This window comes from Amblyraja radiata, chromosome 10 (assembly GCF_010909765.2).
Source record: "Amblyraja radiata isolate CabotCenter1 chromosome 10, sAmbRad1.1.pri, whole genome shotgun sequence".
NCBI lineage: Eukaryota > Metazoa > Chordata > Chondrichthyes > Rajiformes > Rajidae > Amblyraja > Amblyraja radiata.
In genome coordinates this window covers 47398803-47416605 of record NC_045965.1, presented here as the reverse complement: position 1 = coordinate 47416605, position 17803 = coordinate 47398803, and the positions used below count along the sequence as shown (strand labels likewise).

General features: G+C 44.0%; 1 protein-coding gene across 1 annotated transcript in view; it reads left to right on the top strand.

Moving 5' to 3' along the window:
* The first annotated feature begins 247 nt into the window (after positions 1-247).
* Positions 248-17803, top strand: part of LOC116977390 — a 69194-nt gene continuing 51638 nt past the window's right edge. The window contains exons 1-3 of the mRNA XM_033027820.1: positions 248-397; positions 3332-3399; positions 7423-7496. Of these exons, the coding sequence (XP_032883711.1) occupies positions 248-397; positions 3332-3399; positions 7423-7496 (292 nt within the window). The remainder of the gene's footprint in view (positions 398-3331; positions 3400-7422; positions 7497-17803) is intronic.

Genomic DNA, 17803 nt, shown 5'->3' with positions numbered 1-17803 from the left:
AATTATTAAAGAACTATTCAAGTTCCAAGTAAATGTTACAATTTTATTTACAATGGCAGGAATGCCGCATTGCTGCTTTAAGTCAGCTTAGCCTTCTTGCTTTCAGTGCTGTACAGATGGAATGTTAATTAGTTACTCCCTTTTTACATGCAGTAAAAAATAGTATCAGGTTCAATATCACTCCAGATTAATCACCATTTTATGTAGTATTAAAATTTCACGAGACTTTTCTCTTGTGCTTATTATTATGTCATCTCAAAGGTATTTTAATTCTCAGGAAGATAAAGAAAGTTTACGTGCGGCGGCTTCAGAACTTGTTATCCAGAGGGTCTACCAATGCAAGAGAAGAATCAATAGAAACTACAAAAGTAAACAGCAGTTTTCTTTTCCACTAAAGGTTAGTAAGACAGTCGAGCATGCCAAGGGTGCAGTTATAACAGGCCCGTGAACAGTGTACAATTTCACTGGTCCTTTGGGGATGCTGCCCGTACTTTGTTCTGCCTTCCCGAAACATTTGTTAGCCCATAAGCAAGAATTCAGGATACAAAGATTGACAACATCAGCTGGTGTGGTTTGCTGAAACTAAAGGATAAAGGTGTGTATGTCACAAAAAAAATAAGTTTGCTTGAATTTATGGTCAGCTCCTTGCTTTTGTACTTCTGATATTGTTTTTTCTTAAATACATCCCACGAGCTATTTTTGTGCTTTATTTTAACATCTGCAGAATTGTTTTTCATTTCTTTTCATCTAGATTTAATTCGTTAAGCACTCCATTTACTTCTTTACAGCGGCATATATGTTCATTGCTGTTTTGGTTTCTCATTGATATATGACAACTGCATTATTTGCATTTTGTTTGAAAATAATTCAAAGTATGAATTCTCCCAAATCTTAGTTGATTATTATCTTTAGAATACCCCCTAACAAGAACCTTCAATTGATTAATGGGACTGCAAGATACACAGTCACAGTCATCAAAATGACAGGGTAGTGGTAGAGATGAGATTAATGGAAGATGCATGTTTACAATGGCTTTAATGGAAAATTGGAGAATTGGTGACTATTTTAAAATCACCACACACTCTCGCAGCAAAAATAGGAATCAGAACATATATCTTTGCTAAGCTGCTTGAGATATATATATTTTTTTCAAATGAAACAACCTGAAGTGAAATTGTTAATTATCTCTGCATTATCGAAGAGCACAACTGCCAGAGATTAGAGTTGGTCGCTCGTAGTCGAGCATGGTTCTTTTTCATCCATTGGTACATCCCAAATTATATGCCCCTGCCCTGAGACAGTTGAAATTAAATTCTGAGAACAGTAGCACAATATTTGGGAATGTACAAGGTTGTATGTAATTAGAAGAGTTTGATCATTTTACCAAGATCATTTTACCTTTCCAGGAATTAGTTCAAAAGTAACTAATTAAGTAAACAACTTCAGATCATTTAAATATAAATCAGATTTATTTTCAATGTTGTGAATGTTTGTGTTTGATTGGGGCTTTCTAGTCACTCAATCTTGAAAATCTGCAAGAACTGACAGCCCCCTGAAGTTACAATATTTTATCAACTTTCATCTCAAATTGCTGATGAGATTTCATTAGGAATGGAATACTTTGTTGTCACATGTGACAAGGCACAGTGAAATTCTTTGCTTGCATACCCAAGGCATGCAAATAGCGGCCACCTCTGGCGCTGACAAAGTTACAAAGTACGCCGGCTCCTCCTTTGTTCTCCCCCCCCACCCCTCCTCCCCCACACCAGGTCCCCCTTTGTTCGCCCGCTCCCCCTCCCTCACGCCAGTCCCCCCACGCCGGGTCTTCCATTGTTCTTCCCTTCCCCGCCTCACAGCGGTTCCCCCATCGACTGCCGACCGCAGGTCGACCAGCGAGGCTTCACCATTGCCAAGGCCCCATCGTCGCGAGGCTTCACCACTGTCGCCGAGACTGTGGAGCATTTGGAATAATGTCAGTGGGGAGGGACTTAATGATGAGAACAGATTGCAAAAAGATTTTTATTTACCGACAATGTTTTAATATAAGGATTTAAGGAAACAATCAAATTGATTTTGGGGTTCAACATATATCATTACAGAAACATTATATCTTCCAGAGCCGGGTGTTAGTATTTAAATTTAAACCTATTTGGAGGATCAAGCATGCATGTTTTTAACATTATGGGAGAGATACATTATCATCAGCCATACTCTCAGAGTTTTTCTATTTTTGGATGAGGTTGGGGGATGGGTGTTTAATTTAGGTTATCATTGCCATGTGTACCGAGGTACAGTTGCCCCCTTGTGCATATCCCCAGTCTCAGATGGAGAATGCAGAATCATAGTGTTAAACCTCAACAGTAGTGCTAATCCATTCAACGAGGAAATGTAAGTAGATATTTGGAAACTGGAACAGTTTCACAAAAAGCTGAGGTTATTGGATCAATTTACAGATCAATTCTGCAAGCAAAAGTCCTTAGTTTTAGTTTAGAGATACAGCGCGGAAACAGGCTCTTCGACCCACTGAGTCCACAATGACCAGCGATCTCCGCACACTAACAATACCCTACGCACACTAACAATACCCTACACACACTAGCGACAATTGTACATTTATACCAAGCCAATTCACCTACAAACCTGTCCGTGTTTGGCGTGTGGGAAAATTAGGATCTCGGCGAAAACCCACGTAGGTTCATGGGGAGAACGTACAAACTCTGTACAGACAAGCACCCATAGTCAGGATCGAACCTGGATCCCTGGCGCTGTGAGGCAGTAGCTCTACCGCTATGCAACCGTGCTGCCCAGTTGTATGAGACTTTCAAGGGATATGGAACAATAAGTGAAAGATAAATGAAACGGAGGGACTGGTCAGCTTTGATTTAATTGAATGACAAGGAATGGCCTTCTTCTATTCCCAAGATACATCATGCAACAGTCCTTCATTATCCTGCAGATGGCGATATTGCCATAGTTTTACAGTACAACCTTTTCACGTTTTTGAGTGTAAATTAATGAGGTGAGAAAGAAAAGTATTTAATGGAGCCTTTCCTGTGATTTCAAAGGTCAAACCTTTGCTTTGCTGGAGTGTTTCTCCTATCAGATCTTGTTGGCTCCAATGATGACTAATTACAATGTTGCTCTCAAATTGGGACAGTCTCACTCCTCTGCCAAAGAAGATTATGAATATAAAGAAGGACTACTGGAAAATAAACTAAGTCCTGCCCTTGGTCATAATTCTGTAAACAGGGATTACAAATGTTGCGTTTTGTTATGATACATTTATTACATGAAATTCTACACCAGTCTATCATTTTCTTCTCTATCATAGACAAACAAATTATTGCCATGTAAATCCATCTCAGAATTAATTCTGGCCAGTGATCGTTTGCATCAAGGGTGAGTTTCTTCATTATTTTTTTATACCAACTCTTCTTTTGCTGGTGTGAATGTGAATGCAGATGAGAATATGTATGTAGGGGGAGTTTGTCAACTTGTTATCTTTTGCAATTTCTTGCATCTGCCATAATTTGATGAAAGAATGGGTCGACGGGCTTGTATTCACTGGAATTTAGAAGGATGAGAGGGTATCTTATAGAAACATATAAAACTCATAAAGGGATTGGACAGGCTAGATGCAGGAAAAATGTTCCCGGTGTTGGGGGAGTCCAGAACCAGGGATCACAGTTTAAGAATAATGGGCCTGTCCCACTTAGACGACTTTTTAGGTGACTGCAGGAGACTTTGCAGTCGCCACATGGTCGCCACATGTTTGCGGGTGGTTGCCGGGGAGTCGCCTTCATGGTCGTGAGGAGTTCCCACATTCTGGGAACTAATTGTGGCCTCATTATGGTCGCCGAGAATTTTTCAACATGTTGAAAAATTAGCGGCGACTCGAATGAAGTCGCCATGGAGATTAGTGAGAATTCTCGAGCCATAGGTGAGTCACAAGGCGGTACTAGTGGGTTGCCAGGAGATCGAAGGTTCTCGGAGGTCTCGTAGGTTGTAGCCGGTGCCGACCGGTGAATTTCATTGGCTCATTGGGGGGGGAAAAAAAAAGCAGTAGTTTTCAGAGCCAAGGATAACCGACCTGTAATGTTAATGTCTGCCGAATTTCACAGCCATGTATCTCCGGCTTCATAAAGGTTGTCTCTACTCCTTCTCCCTCCTTCTCCCCCTCTCCCGCCCTCTTTTAAAGGACTTACTGTGCACTGCGCTTTAGTTGTCACTGTACACTGCGCTTTAATTACAGCGCCAACCTTCCTGTTCATCGCGGTGTGTGTCTGTATCACCTTGGCTTTGCACTGTGGGAATTTTTTAGACAGCGCTCCCCTGCTTGCCCTGGCCCCCGCCTTTGCGATGTGTTTGTTCCGCTCTGACAGTCAACATTCCAGTTCCCGGTTTTCAGGCGACTGCCGGCAACTTGATAGTCGCCGGCAATCTGCTGAAATATCGCCAAAGTGAGACAGGCCCATTAGGGGTAGGCCATTTAGGACTGAGATGAGGAAAATCTTTTTCACCCAGAGAGTTGTGAATCTGTGGAATTTTCCGCCACAAAAGGCAGTGGAGGCCAATTCACTGCATGTTTTCAAGAGAGTTAGATTTAGCTCTGAAGGCTAACGGAATCAAGGGATATGGGGATAAAGCAGGAATGGGTTACTGGTTTTGGATGATCAGCCATGATTATATTGAATGGCGTTGCTGGTTCGAAGGGCTGAATGGCCTACTCCTGCACCTATTTTCTATGTTTCTATGTAATTTAGCCTACTATGTGCCATCTCTGCAGCCACCTCTTAAACTTTACAATGCAAGCAGAGCTCTTCCTACTACTTGGGCAAGTTGGTGAAAGACAATTAGCTGCTAGAGGCATGTTGTTTTGTACATGGGGGCTACAGCAGATGCTGGAGCCATTGCCATGTATTCCTGACAAAAACGGGTCAGGTAGCATCTCTACAGAAAAGGAATATGTGACGTTTTTGGATCGAAACCCTACCTCAGACTGAAGAAGGGTCGCGACCTGAAACATCACCCATTCCTTTACTCCAGAGTTGCTGCCTGACCCACTGAGTTACCACCTTCTGTGTCTTTCTTCGGTGCAAACCAGCATCTGCAGTTCCTTCTATGTAAGGGTTGGAGTGCCATCTATAAATCCCTGCAATTTGGGCAAATGCAGACAAATGTCTCTGGCTCTTCCTGGAGGATTGAAGAGAAAACTGCTGAAATCTTCTCTCCTTGAGTAATGAGTAATGAGCAAACTGTGGGATGCTGCAGAGCTACAATGGCTAAGAAGCTCAGAATGATCGTGGCACTGACCTCCACAGGTTGTGAGCCGGTGTAGAGGATAGAGACACATAACATCATAAGGTCATAAGGAATAGTAGAATTAGGCCATTTGGCCCATCAAGTCCACTCCGCCATTCAATCATGGCTGATCTATTTCTCCCTTCTAACCCCATTCTCCTGCCTTCTCCCCATAACCTGTGACATCTGTAGTAGTCAAAAATCTATCTATCTCAGCCTTAAAAATATCCACTGACTTGGCCTCCACAGCCTTCTGTGACCAAGAATTCCACAGATTCACCACCATCTGACTAAAGAGGTTCCGTGTGTACGGCCATTCCACCAACTCAGCCCCAACCCCGATCATTCTCACTTCTTATTCTAGGTGTGCCCTTGTGCCATTATTCACACCCTATCTCACACAATGGAAATAGTTTTTCCTTCACCTATCCATATCTAAGCCACTTTCACAATTTTGAGCATTTTCGTTGAATCGCCTTTCAACCAAGGATCGATCAGATTCCACATAGCTTTTGACAATTCCGGTTTTATTTACCTGCTAGATTTTGCAAGGCTTGAATAAGCCTAATTATGCCCAAAAAAACAACAGAATGAGCATTGAAAATGTAGCAAGTGCATGCAATTAGCAAAGCATCAATGTCCCCTGGCCAACCTGCCTCAGCACATGTCCAAATATTTACTGAGAATAATATCCCACATTGCTCCAAATTCTGTTGGGAAATAGGAATGAGCTCTACATCATCAGATGTATCCAACTCTATGAACGGCACCAGAAACCTTCAATCGCATCGATAGGTGCCCATTCCGATTTAGTTTAGTTTACTTTGGGGCACCGAGTCCACGCCACCCATACACACACCGCACACTAGTTCCGTGTTATCCCCATATTGAATCCTAAACACCAGGGACAATTTACAGAAACCAATCAACCTACAATCCTACACATCTTTGAAATGTGGGAGGAAACCGAAGCACCTGGAGAAATCCTTGTGGTCACAGGGAGAATGTACAAACTCCGCAGAGACCCGTAGTAAGGATCAAACCTGCGTCTCCAGTGTTGTGAGGCAGCAGCTCTACTGCTGCGCCACTGTGCCGCCCAGAGCAAAGGGTCGCTAACACATTGAAATGTATGGCACATTGAGGAAAAGGGTGCAAGGAAGTCCAATTTTGCAATGCACGACTAAACCAATTCATTCTAAATGATGGTACACAACATTGCTGGAGAAACTCAGCGGGTGCAGCAGCATCTATGGAGCGAAGGAAATAGGCGACGTTTCGGGCCGAAACCCTTCTTCAGACTGATGGGGGGTGGGGGGGGGGGGAAAGAAAGAAGGAAAAGGGGAGGAGGAGGAGGAGCCCGAGGGCAGGCGGATGGGAGGGTGGGAGGAGACAGCTAGAGGGTTAAGGAAGGGGAGGAGACAGCAAGGGCTAGCCAAATTGGGAGAATTCAATGTTAATGCCATAAGGACGCAAGGTCCCCAGACGGAATATGAGGTGCTGTTCCTCCAATTTCCGCTGTTGCTCACTCTGGCAATGGAGGAGACCCAGGACAGAGAGGTCGGATTGGGAATGGGAGGGGGAGTTGAAGTGCTGAGCCACCGGGAGGTCAGGTAGGTTATTGCGGACTGAGCGGAGGTGTTCGGCGAAACGATCGCCCAACCGACGCTTGGTCTCACCGATGTAAATCAGTAATGATTCTAAATGATCGTTTATTGTTTTGAGCACGCCAATAACCAAATAGTTACAGTACTGCCTTAGCCAGCTAGATGGTAGTAGTTGCAAGGCTGAGAACTTAAATGACATTGTTCTTTGTGGATCTCAGCCACATGGCTAAGCGAGCAACTTAAGTGCAGATAGATTATTTCCCTATAACTCAGAGGTGGGAAGGTGTCAAAAGAAAATAGATCCTAACATAAGTCACTTTGGTGCCCAATTAAAGTAAGGGAGCACGGAGAGCAACATATGCTCCTCATTGAAGAAGCTGTTGACATAAGCAGAATAAATGACCTGCTTAAGAAGACTTTAAATTGTTATTTATTATTGTACCACTATAGGTGCACTAAGATTATTTTGTTTCTCACCTTCCTCCACCCTGACACATTTTTCTTATCGTTGTTACAGTATTCGAAGATCACCAAGGAAAAGATTATCATTAACGCATTCGGCTAAATCTAAGGAGCCTTGTCGAATGCCAGGTATGGACAAGAGATGGTGAAGTCTTTAACAAAATGCGAAATCTCCTTAAAATACTGCAATATAGTTGCATGCGATTGGCATGTTAAGAATGTTTCTAACATAAAAATGCGCACGTCACATCAATTCCTGATCATTTTTGGGAACAGCGTGACATTTCCGAAAGGTCCTGACCTAATCTTTGACACTGAAAACTCCAATTCAAACCTATGGATAAGGAAATAGCAACATTAAACAAATGCAAACATTATATTGCCGAGGAACAACTCTGTGTGTTCACATGAAAGGAACTTGGCAGGAAGAAATATCAAATGCTTTTAAAGTGAACATCTGCGTAAAAGCTAAGCACTTACAACTTTGGAAGAAATTCTTGCAAAGAAGCAATGATTCAGGTTTTATGCATCTTAGCTGTACAGTACATCTGGCGATTTGACGGCATTACCTCACCTTAGCGTAGGATTTGGATCATGGACTACTTTTCTCTCGGAATTGTGAGATCTAAAATCTCAATAAATCACACTGCCGTTCACTGCAGAGTGGAGGCAGTCAGGATGTGTTCCACCATAACGCATCTTCCATTTATCCAGCACCAGGTATGCATATAATGACATCAGTCTTCACACAAATCGGTGGTCAAAATTACACAGTTTGGACTTTAGACTTTAAAGATACGTCGTGGAAATAAGCCCTTTAATCCACTGAACCCGCACTGACCAGTAACCCAGCAATATCCCACACACTAGGGATAATTTACAACTCACAGAAGCCAAATAACCGAAAAACTTGTACATCTTTGAAGTGTGGGAGGAAACTGGATCCAGAGAAAACCCACACGTCCAGAGGGAGAACGTACCAACTCCGTACTTCTTCCAGCATCGATCTGCTGCACGACTCATTTCTTGGTTCTTTAGTGGTGACACCGCTGCCTGTACTCCATTACATTAGAGATTACAATCCATTAATAGAAGACCAATATCTGTTAATAACCTACACCGAGAAAGCCTTCCGAGACACTATGTTGTACCTGGAGCTGGCTGATGAGCAATGTATTCATGGGTCTACCTTTGAAAAGTCTGTAATTACAGAGATACGTCACATTCTGTAGGATAACCTTCAGCCACACTTTTACATCCTACCGGATGTCACATATCTCAGACTTGTCAAAGGTAGACCCCTGGATATGTTGCTCATCAGCCAAGTCCAGTGGAGGTCAAGGTGGTGATAGCTCTGACTCTGCCCATAAGTTTGCTGCACTAGACCTAAGTCATATTTCTTACTGTGCTGCTTTCCACAGCAGCCAAGGGTTCACCCTGAAGGAATTATATCATCTTTCTTTGATTTCACTGCATCTGTGCGCTGAGAATGTCCAGTTTCCCCACAACTCTAGGCTTCAATTACCACATTAATGCCCCTTAACGATCTGATTAATAATCTGAATCTAATCTTCATCAGAAATGGGAATCCAAAAACAGCAGATGATGGAAATCTGAGATTAAAACCAAAAACTAAAAATGGTGGAAACACTCAGCAGGTCAGGTAGCTTCTGTGGAAAGAGGAAGAATTAACATTGGAAACCATTTGTCAAAACTGCTAAAGAGTAATTCTATTTCTACTTCCAGCAATGCGGCCAAACGTTGCCGCCTTTCCCTAAATATTTAGCTGGTTGTCAATGTGAGAAAAACATTTTGATGGTGAATGATGTTTTCTTGGCAGTTCCAGTGACACTTTTATCCTGATGGATTCCGCACTGCTGAACATTTCTAGCTTGGTGGAATGGATCTTGCAGGCTGAGGGGGGACTCTCTCCTTCAAGAGTCAAGAATGTTTTATTGTCATACATCCCGAAACGGAACAATGAAATTCTTAACGCAGTTCTGTAAACATAGTACATTAAACCCTTGTTTTGATGGACCTCGGCTTGCGATTATAGAGGACAGACCCACCTATCTTCACCGCCAGACCAGGTTGCTGATGCTATCCCCAGCTGCATTGTGTGTGTGTGTATATATATATATATGTGTGTGTGTGTGTGTGTGTGTGTGTATATATATATATATATATATATATATATATATATATATATACACACAAGCAAACAACTAAACAAGCAATAATAGAACAAAGAAAAAAAATAATACCCCCAAGTCTATGTAGTTTGAAGCTTATTTGGATGTTGTAGTAGGTGTATGGACGAAGGTGCTCCTGAAATTGTACGTTACAGTTTACAGGCTCCAGTTCCTTCTTACCAATGGCAGGAGTGAAATGAAAGTGTGGCCAGCGTGGTGTGCGTCTGATGATGCTGGCTGCCTTTTTGACATAGCGACTCTTGTAGATCCCTTCAATGGTGGGGAGGTCATTACCCGTGATGGACTGGGCAGTGTACACCAGTATTTGCAATCTTCTTCGTTTCCAGGCGTTCGAGTTGCTGAAACTCTCAGGGCAGTGATGCAATTAATATGCTCTCTCCTATACACCCTGTAGAAGTTCAAAAGAGTATTCATCGACATACTGAATCTCTCAAGATTCAAGATTCAATTTAATTGTCCCATGTACCAAATAAGGTACAGTGAAATTTGAGTTAACATACAGCCATACTAAGTAAAAAAGCAACAATCTCTTCAATCTGCTCAGGAAGTAGAGGCATTGACGGGCTTTCTTTATGATTGCATCAGTGTGCTGGGAACAGGATAGTACTTCAGAGATATTCACGCCTAGGAATTTGAAGCTTTTGACTCTCTCCATCACTGTCCCATAGATAGTGTTTGTGTTTGTGGATCCTCATCCTTCCTCTTCCAATGCCCACAATCAGTTCCTTAGTCTTACTGATGTTGAGAGCAAAGTTGGTGTTCTGGCACATTTTGGTCAGTCGATCGATCGATCTCATTCTTATCTGTAATTCTTCCAATAACGGCGGTGCCATCAGCAAACCTGAAGATGGAGTTTGACAATATTTGTGGCTACACAGTCGTGAGTAGAGCAGGGGGCTGAGCATGCAGCCTTCAGATGCTCTCGTGCTGATGGCAATCAGAGAGGAAATGTTGCTGCCAATTTGTACAGACTGTGGTCTGTTGATGAGGAAGTCGAGGATCCAGTTGCAGAGGGATGCACAGAGATGGTGAGCTTAGTAACCAGCTTGGGAGGATGATGGTGTTGGATGCCGAGCTGTAGTGTATGAATAACAGTCTTACGTATGTGTTTTTATTGTCCAAGTGGCCCAGTGCAGAGTGGAGAGCCAGTGAGATCATATCCACTGTTGACCTGTTGAGGCAGTAGACAAATTGTAGTGGGTCCAGGTTCTTGAGGTAGGAGTTGATATGTTCCGTAACCAACCTCTCAAACAGTTCATCACTATGGATGTTCGTGCCACCAGTCGGTTGTCATTGCGGGACATCACCTTACTCTTCTTGGGCACCAGTATTATTGATGGTCTTTTAAAGCAGGTGGGAACTTCAGACTCAGTATTGAGGTTTATCACCTTGTTAGAGGAGAGGGACGTTAGTTTGGGGCCTACAGCAACCTGGGGCCTATGTGGGCTTACCTGGATTGGGGGTGCTCCAGTACTTCCAGCATGTGGAAAAGACTCTGGACTTTAGATGTTTTCTTCGTAAAAGGGGCCAAAATATGGCAAGTGTGTATCTGTGGGTTGTGCAAAAGAATTGCACTGTGCTGTGCATGTGTGACTATCAGGAACCACTGAAAGAACCACTAATAATGTGATAATAACAATAATAATGCTTTGTTGCATCTGTTCCTGTTCCAACTAAATCAGCTCAGCTGACACACATATACAAGAACAGTAATGGAGAATGCCATTACTCTTCTCCAGCCCCTGCCATCCATCCTGCTGAAAGTGCAGAGACTTCATCGTTGAGTGTTCCTTGCTGTGCAACCTGTGGACTGCAGCTCATCTTAGTGTACGAGATAGACTCTGAGGTCCAGCTGGAGTTAGTGGAGCAAGAGAGCAAAACAAACTGCTGGAGGACCTCAACCGGTCAGGCAGCATCCGTGGAAGGAAATTGAAAGTTGACGTTTCGGATCTAGGTAGAAGAAGCCCTTCTTCAGGACTGAAAGAGTGGAGGGCAAATAGCTAGTATAAAGAGGAGAGGGGGTTGGGGCAAGGGTTGGCATGCAATAGGTAGATCCAGGTGAGAAGGGGTAGATTGGTGGATGGAGTCGAGAGTCAGAGCCATGCAGCGTGGAAGCAGGCCCTTCGGCCCAACTTGCCCACGCCGACCAACATGCCCCATCTACACGTCCCGTTTGGCCCATATCCCTCAAAACCTATTCTATCCATGTACCTATCTAGGTGCTTCTTAAATGTTTCAATAGTACCTGCCTAAATTGCCACCTCTGACAGCTCGTTCCATGCATCCACCATCCCTTATGTAAAAAAGTTACCCCTCAGGTCATGGAGTCATAGAGGTGGAGATATCAAGAGGTTTGGGCATGTTTGTTGGAGGTGAGCAGGGGCTGCAGATAATGGGATCTGATGGGAAAGCAAGATGGAATGTGGGACCAAACATTTCCAGCAGTTGCCTTCATTAGGATGACATGTATCTACATGATGAAGGACTGTATGTCCGAAATGAGGTTGCATTTACTGTCATGGGTTAAATCAAACAATACGTTCATCTATCAGGTTTGTGTCTTTCCCACTTGACAATTGTGCACATAGGTCTTGACATGCTGACGCTATGGTTCAGTTTTCCCTCGATTGTCGGGTCTGGCTGTTGGGAGGCTGCTGCCTTTCTCTTTGAGCCTGCACAGATGTCCTTGGCTGGGTAAACAGGCCAGCTTCAGATCACGGCCCGCGGCCAGTGGAAGCAACAGTCTTGTTAGGCTGGCTGTCGGCCATGGCTGAACATCTGGAAGGCCACGGTGAGAGGAGACTTCATGAGAGAAGCATCAAAGGTTTGAATCTGCATGGCCGGCAACCTCTCTGGGGACAGGGTAGACAACGCTGCAATGATCATCTTGTACTTGGACTGCAACAGCATCATCCCAATTTCCAGACCTTCAGATATTCGAGAAAGAAGGGAGGGAGACAGCAGGAAACTGAGGTCGATTAGCCCAACAACTGTTATTGTGAAAATGCTGGAATGTATTGCTGAGGAGGTGAAAGCAAGGCATTCAGAAATGGATAAGAGAATCAACCAGAGTTAAGATGGGTTTATGTTCGCATCCTTCCGTCCCTTTGTTATTACCTCTTCCCCAGCCAACAATGGACCATTATGGGCTCCACTCTTCCTTGGTCACCTGTTGCTTGGTCACCTGTTGCTGGTCCTGCTTTGGTCTGGGCTTTTCTTACCTCCAGTTCCCTCCCATCTACTTTCATTCTGAAGAAGGGCCCCGATCCAAAACATCACCCATCCTTTTTCTCCAGAGATGCTGCCTGGCCCGCTGAATTACTCCAGCACTTTGTGTCTCTCCCCAATGGGAACATCAAGCTTCACTGCCGTGTTGTGGTCCTCTTCCTGATGAGCCTGCAGCAGGTTTCTGGCTGGATCAACGTGGCTCAGAAAGGCATTGGTCTCTGCCACCTGGACAGTTGCCACTTGAGCGATCTCTGTCTCTTGGAACTGTCTTGCAGCCCTTGCAGATGGGTCTGCATCATCTCCATACCAGAGGTCTTGGTCCCTTGACATCGCACATCCTATCAAACATGGAGAGAGATCCCTCCTTTTGTCATCTCCGGCATCTGGCCAGGGAATCCTAACCATCTCATTGATGGGCATTATTCCTATCGCCCTTGTTTAGTTTAGAGATACAGCACAGAAGCAGGCCCTTTGGTCCACCGAGTTCATGCCGACCAGCGATCCCCGCATATTAACACTATCCTACACACACTAGGGACAATTTACATTCATACCAAGCCAATGCCTTTGGACTGTTGGAGAAAACCCACCCGGTCACGGGGAGTACATACAAACTCTGTACAGACAGCACCCATAGTCAGAATCGAACCCATGACTGTCGCTGTAAGCGCAGTAAGGCAGCAACTCCACCGCTGTGCCACTCTGCCACCCCTTGTCATGGAATCAGCTTAATCATAGTCTTCATCTGAATCCCCTTGGGCAGTGGGTCTGGCCGTCTCTGACTGGCCCCCACAACAGTGTCTCTTCAGCAGATGGTAAAACTGCAGCAAGCTAGGGCCCAGTGGGTCTCCACAAGGCACTCTTGCCATTCAGGCCCTCAAATTCTGACAACATCCTTACAAATCTTCTCTGTCCTCTTTCCAGCTTCATGGCATCTTTCCAATATCAGGGTAACCAAAGCTGAACACAATACTCCAAGTATGGCCTTGCCAATTATAATGTAACGTCTCCATTTCTATACTAATTTCCCTGACTGGTGAATGGCAACATGCCAAAATCTACCTTCACCACTCGTGATGCCCCTTTAGGGAACCATGTACTTGTTGAACTCTTTAGACTTTACTTTAGACTTTGGAGATACAGTGCGGAAACAGGACCTGCGGCCAAATGGGTCTACGCCAGCCAGCAATCACTCCGCACACTAGCACTATCTTACACACTGGGGACAATTTACAATTTGATCAAAACCAATTATCCTACAAGCATGTATGTCTTTGGAGTGTGGTAGGAAACCAGAGCACCCGGGGAAATCCCACACGGTCACAGGGAGAACGTATAAACTCTGTATGGACCACACCCATGGTCAGTATCAAACCCGTGTCTCTGGCACTGTAAGGCAGCAACTCTGCTGCTGTGCCACCATGCTGCCCCTGAATACTCCTGGATCCTTCTGCTCTATAACATTCCCCAGAGCCTTCCGTTCACCGTGAAGATCTTCCCTGGTTGACACCCAACATGCAACACCTCACACTTATGACACAGTTTCTTTTGTAATTTAATTAAATTGGTGATCAATGTTTGATACTGGAATAATAAGGGTAAATGTAAGATATGGGTGGCTGACATCGAGGAGTGAGGATGTCCCCAGTCAGCCACCCCATTGGGGACATTCCTCAATGGGGTGGCAGACCTGTGATGATTTAGGGATTGTGAAGTTGAACCACTGTGTCATGGGTACAGGGCCCAATGCTGAACAGAGTTAAGGATTGGGGCTTGTGGAGGTGGGGAAATCCATTTTTAGATGCATGCCATTAAAAATATATCAATGTGACATCCCCAAAATTGCTTCATTCCACTTCAGGAAATAGCCACGAGAAGTCCAAGCGCAATGGATCACCGTGCATCTTTTGTGTCTGGATCGAACCTACTGCATGTAAACAGGGATAAATAGGAACAGTCAGTTTGTTGTTGCATTATTCACAATTCACTGGACATTGGATAATGTCCAGTAAGGAGCAGCACAGTGGTCTCACTGGTGGGGATACTGGATAAAGGAGGCCTTTGTTGGAGAACGTTATTGCATGTTTCTGGAGATTTTCCCCGATACTGGCCTTTTATTTGTTGTGTTGACCCAACTGCTTCTTACTGAAGGGATGAATCTCCTCGCACGTGCTCTTCTGAAATTTTAAATCTGGATTGGACAGATAACTTTCTTGTTGCGATTCTTATCTTCCTTTTTATGAAAGGACAAGTAAGTTTAAAAAAAAGACTTGATCCAGGGAATGTCGGGCCACATCACACACTTGCTACAACTGCACTGATATCGCTCGAGCTTCACAGAGGCCAGAGATCCTATCCATGTATTTCCATGAGGCATTGTATTAGATGCTGTGCTTCCCCTTCCACATAAACCACTGAAGAGTTATGCCTTCCTGTGGCTACAGCCTTGCAGCCCACCCCAGCCAGGAACACAGCCTTGTTGATAGCTGTTAAAGTGATTACAGCACTGAAACTTTATACCACTGGGTAATTCCAGTCAGCCTTGTGGTAACCGCAGTCACATAAATCAATCAGCAGTGCACCACCAAATCAGGGTGATGGATGGTCTATTCAGGTGGGCCTCACACTATGTCCTTCTCTATGGACCCTGGCAGACAAAAAGCAAGCTATCCTCAAGTAGCAGAGTCCCCCCCAGAGACAGGATGCAAGTACTGGACCTTATGTTGCATTGAATGCCTGACTGAAAACCTATCAAATCTTATCAAGGGAAAGCAAGATCATTGTATTAATGTGTAGCTGGTGAGTTATACCATCCACTTCTTACATGTGAATACTGGAAGCATGATGCACTATAATTTGCCTGCCTCGATGAACTAAAGCAGTTTTCAATGGGATGATTGAATAGTACAGCTTACCAGTGGAACCCTGCCAGATGTCACATGTGTGACAACATAAGTATAAGGAAGTCCTGGAACACAGTGGAATCGGCTTTTTTTTAAAAAACAAAGGAAAATAAAATTCCACTTGAAACCCATTGTAGGTGCCTTGTTAGGGCAGGACAATCCTTGTAGTACAGTTAAGCACCGGGGGTCTCAGGAAAAAGCAAAGTGCTGGAAGAACTCAGTGGGGCAGGCAGCATTTGAGGAAGAACATGGAGAGACGCTGTTTCAGATCGGGGCCTTTCTTCAAACTAATAGCGCGGAGCGGAGAAAGCTGATTAAGATAGTTGGGGAAGGGCAAAGCCTGCAAGTAATCAGTGGATAGAGGTGAAGAGGGGTGGTTGGCAGATGGGTGGAGATATTAACAAATGCTAGTTGAAATGGAGACAAAATGGCGTTAGATAAGGGAGGGAGGAATGTAATGTTAAGCCGATGGGTGGGATGTGATGAAGGGGGGGAGGGAAAGAAGTGGAATAAGAAGGAAATGGGGGACTGGACTTGAGTAGGAAGGGTGAAGAGGTGGAAAAGGAGCAGGGTGGCATCTAGTGGGAGAAAGGTGAGGGTGGAAAATGTTTCAGCAATATTGATTATCTATGGCATGTGGCATTCATTGAAACATAGAAACATAGAAAATAGGTGCAGGAGTAGGCCATTCGGCCCTTCGAGACTGTACCGCCATTCAATATGATCATGGCTGATCATCCAACTCATTCAGAACAATCTGACTTTGATTTGATGACAGGTAGGTCAACATGGAAGTAAGTGAAGGAGGAGACATTCCTGCTGGATCATGCAGAGGTTGGTCAGGAAAATTAGTATGAGATTCAGAGAAATTAATTGTCATCTGCACACATAGTCTCCGGTAAAATGTCCAATGCAGAAAGTGTCCATTCAGCCTTGCCAGTCTATGCTTGCGGGAATGAAGCTGCTGGAGGAAGTCAGCAGATGAGGTGCAACCCACTGAGCCCCTCTAGCAGCTTATGTGTAACAGCTCACCTTCTGTTCCCTTGTGCTTGTCCATTGTCCCCTTTAAATACCATGCACAGCAACCTTTCCCTCTCATAGTTCATAAGTTCATAACTTGTAGGAGCAGAATTAGGCCATTTGGCCTACCATTCTATGATCATGGCTGATCTATCTTTCCATCCCAACTCCATTCTCCTGCCTTTTCCCCAGAACGCCTGGCACCCATACTAATCAAGAATCTATCAATCTCCGCCTTAAAAACATCCATTGATTTGGCCTCCACAACCTTCTGTGGCAATGAATTCCACAGATTCACTGAATAAATTCCTCCTCATCTCCTTTCTAAAGGTAGTCCTCTTATTCTGCGGCCATGATCTCTGGTCCCAGAGTCTCCCACTAGTGGAAACATCATCTCCACATCCACACTACCCAGGCCTTTCACTATTCGGAAAGTTTCAACGAGGTCTTCCCTCATCCTTCTAAACTCCAGCGAGTACAGGCCCAAGCGCTCTTCAATTCAATTCAATGAACTTTATTTATCCGTTAGGAACTTTGGTTTCTGCCGCCATACAACAAGAATGTTAACCCAATCATTCCTAGGATCATTCTGGTAAACCTCCTCTGGACCATAGCAAGCTCCAGAGTCTCTCATTTCCTAGGTAAAGATGTTGGTTTCAGATAAACGACCGGAAATAATCCATTGTGTTTCTGAGCAAAGAACAGTCATGGCTTTCATTCTGTCCCATTTTATGTCAAGGGGGTTGCCTTGCAATAAATCTTTGGTCCTAGATGAATTGCGTGCATTGTTAGCCGTATACACTTTCTGCACTTTTGTGCATTTTGTGGGTTCATTTACTACAATTAAGTTACATACTGTATAACCACCTTTTTTCTTTCGTACCATTCTTCTGCACTAATAACTACTCCTAAACATTTAATTGTACATGTTGCTTTTTTACTGTCAGTTAGAATAATTCTGCCAGAGCCTCCTAGGACTCAAATTACACCTATCCTGGATATACTGCTGATGCAACTATTATTCTCTACATGGAAGATTTTAAAATAACTAATAAATATCTGAAATTTTGAA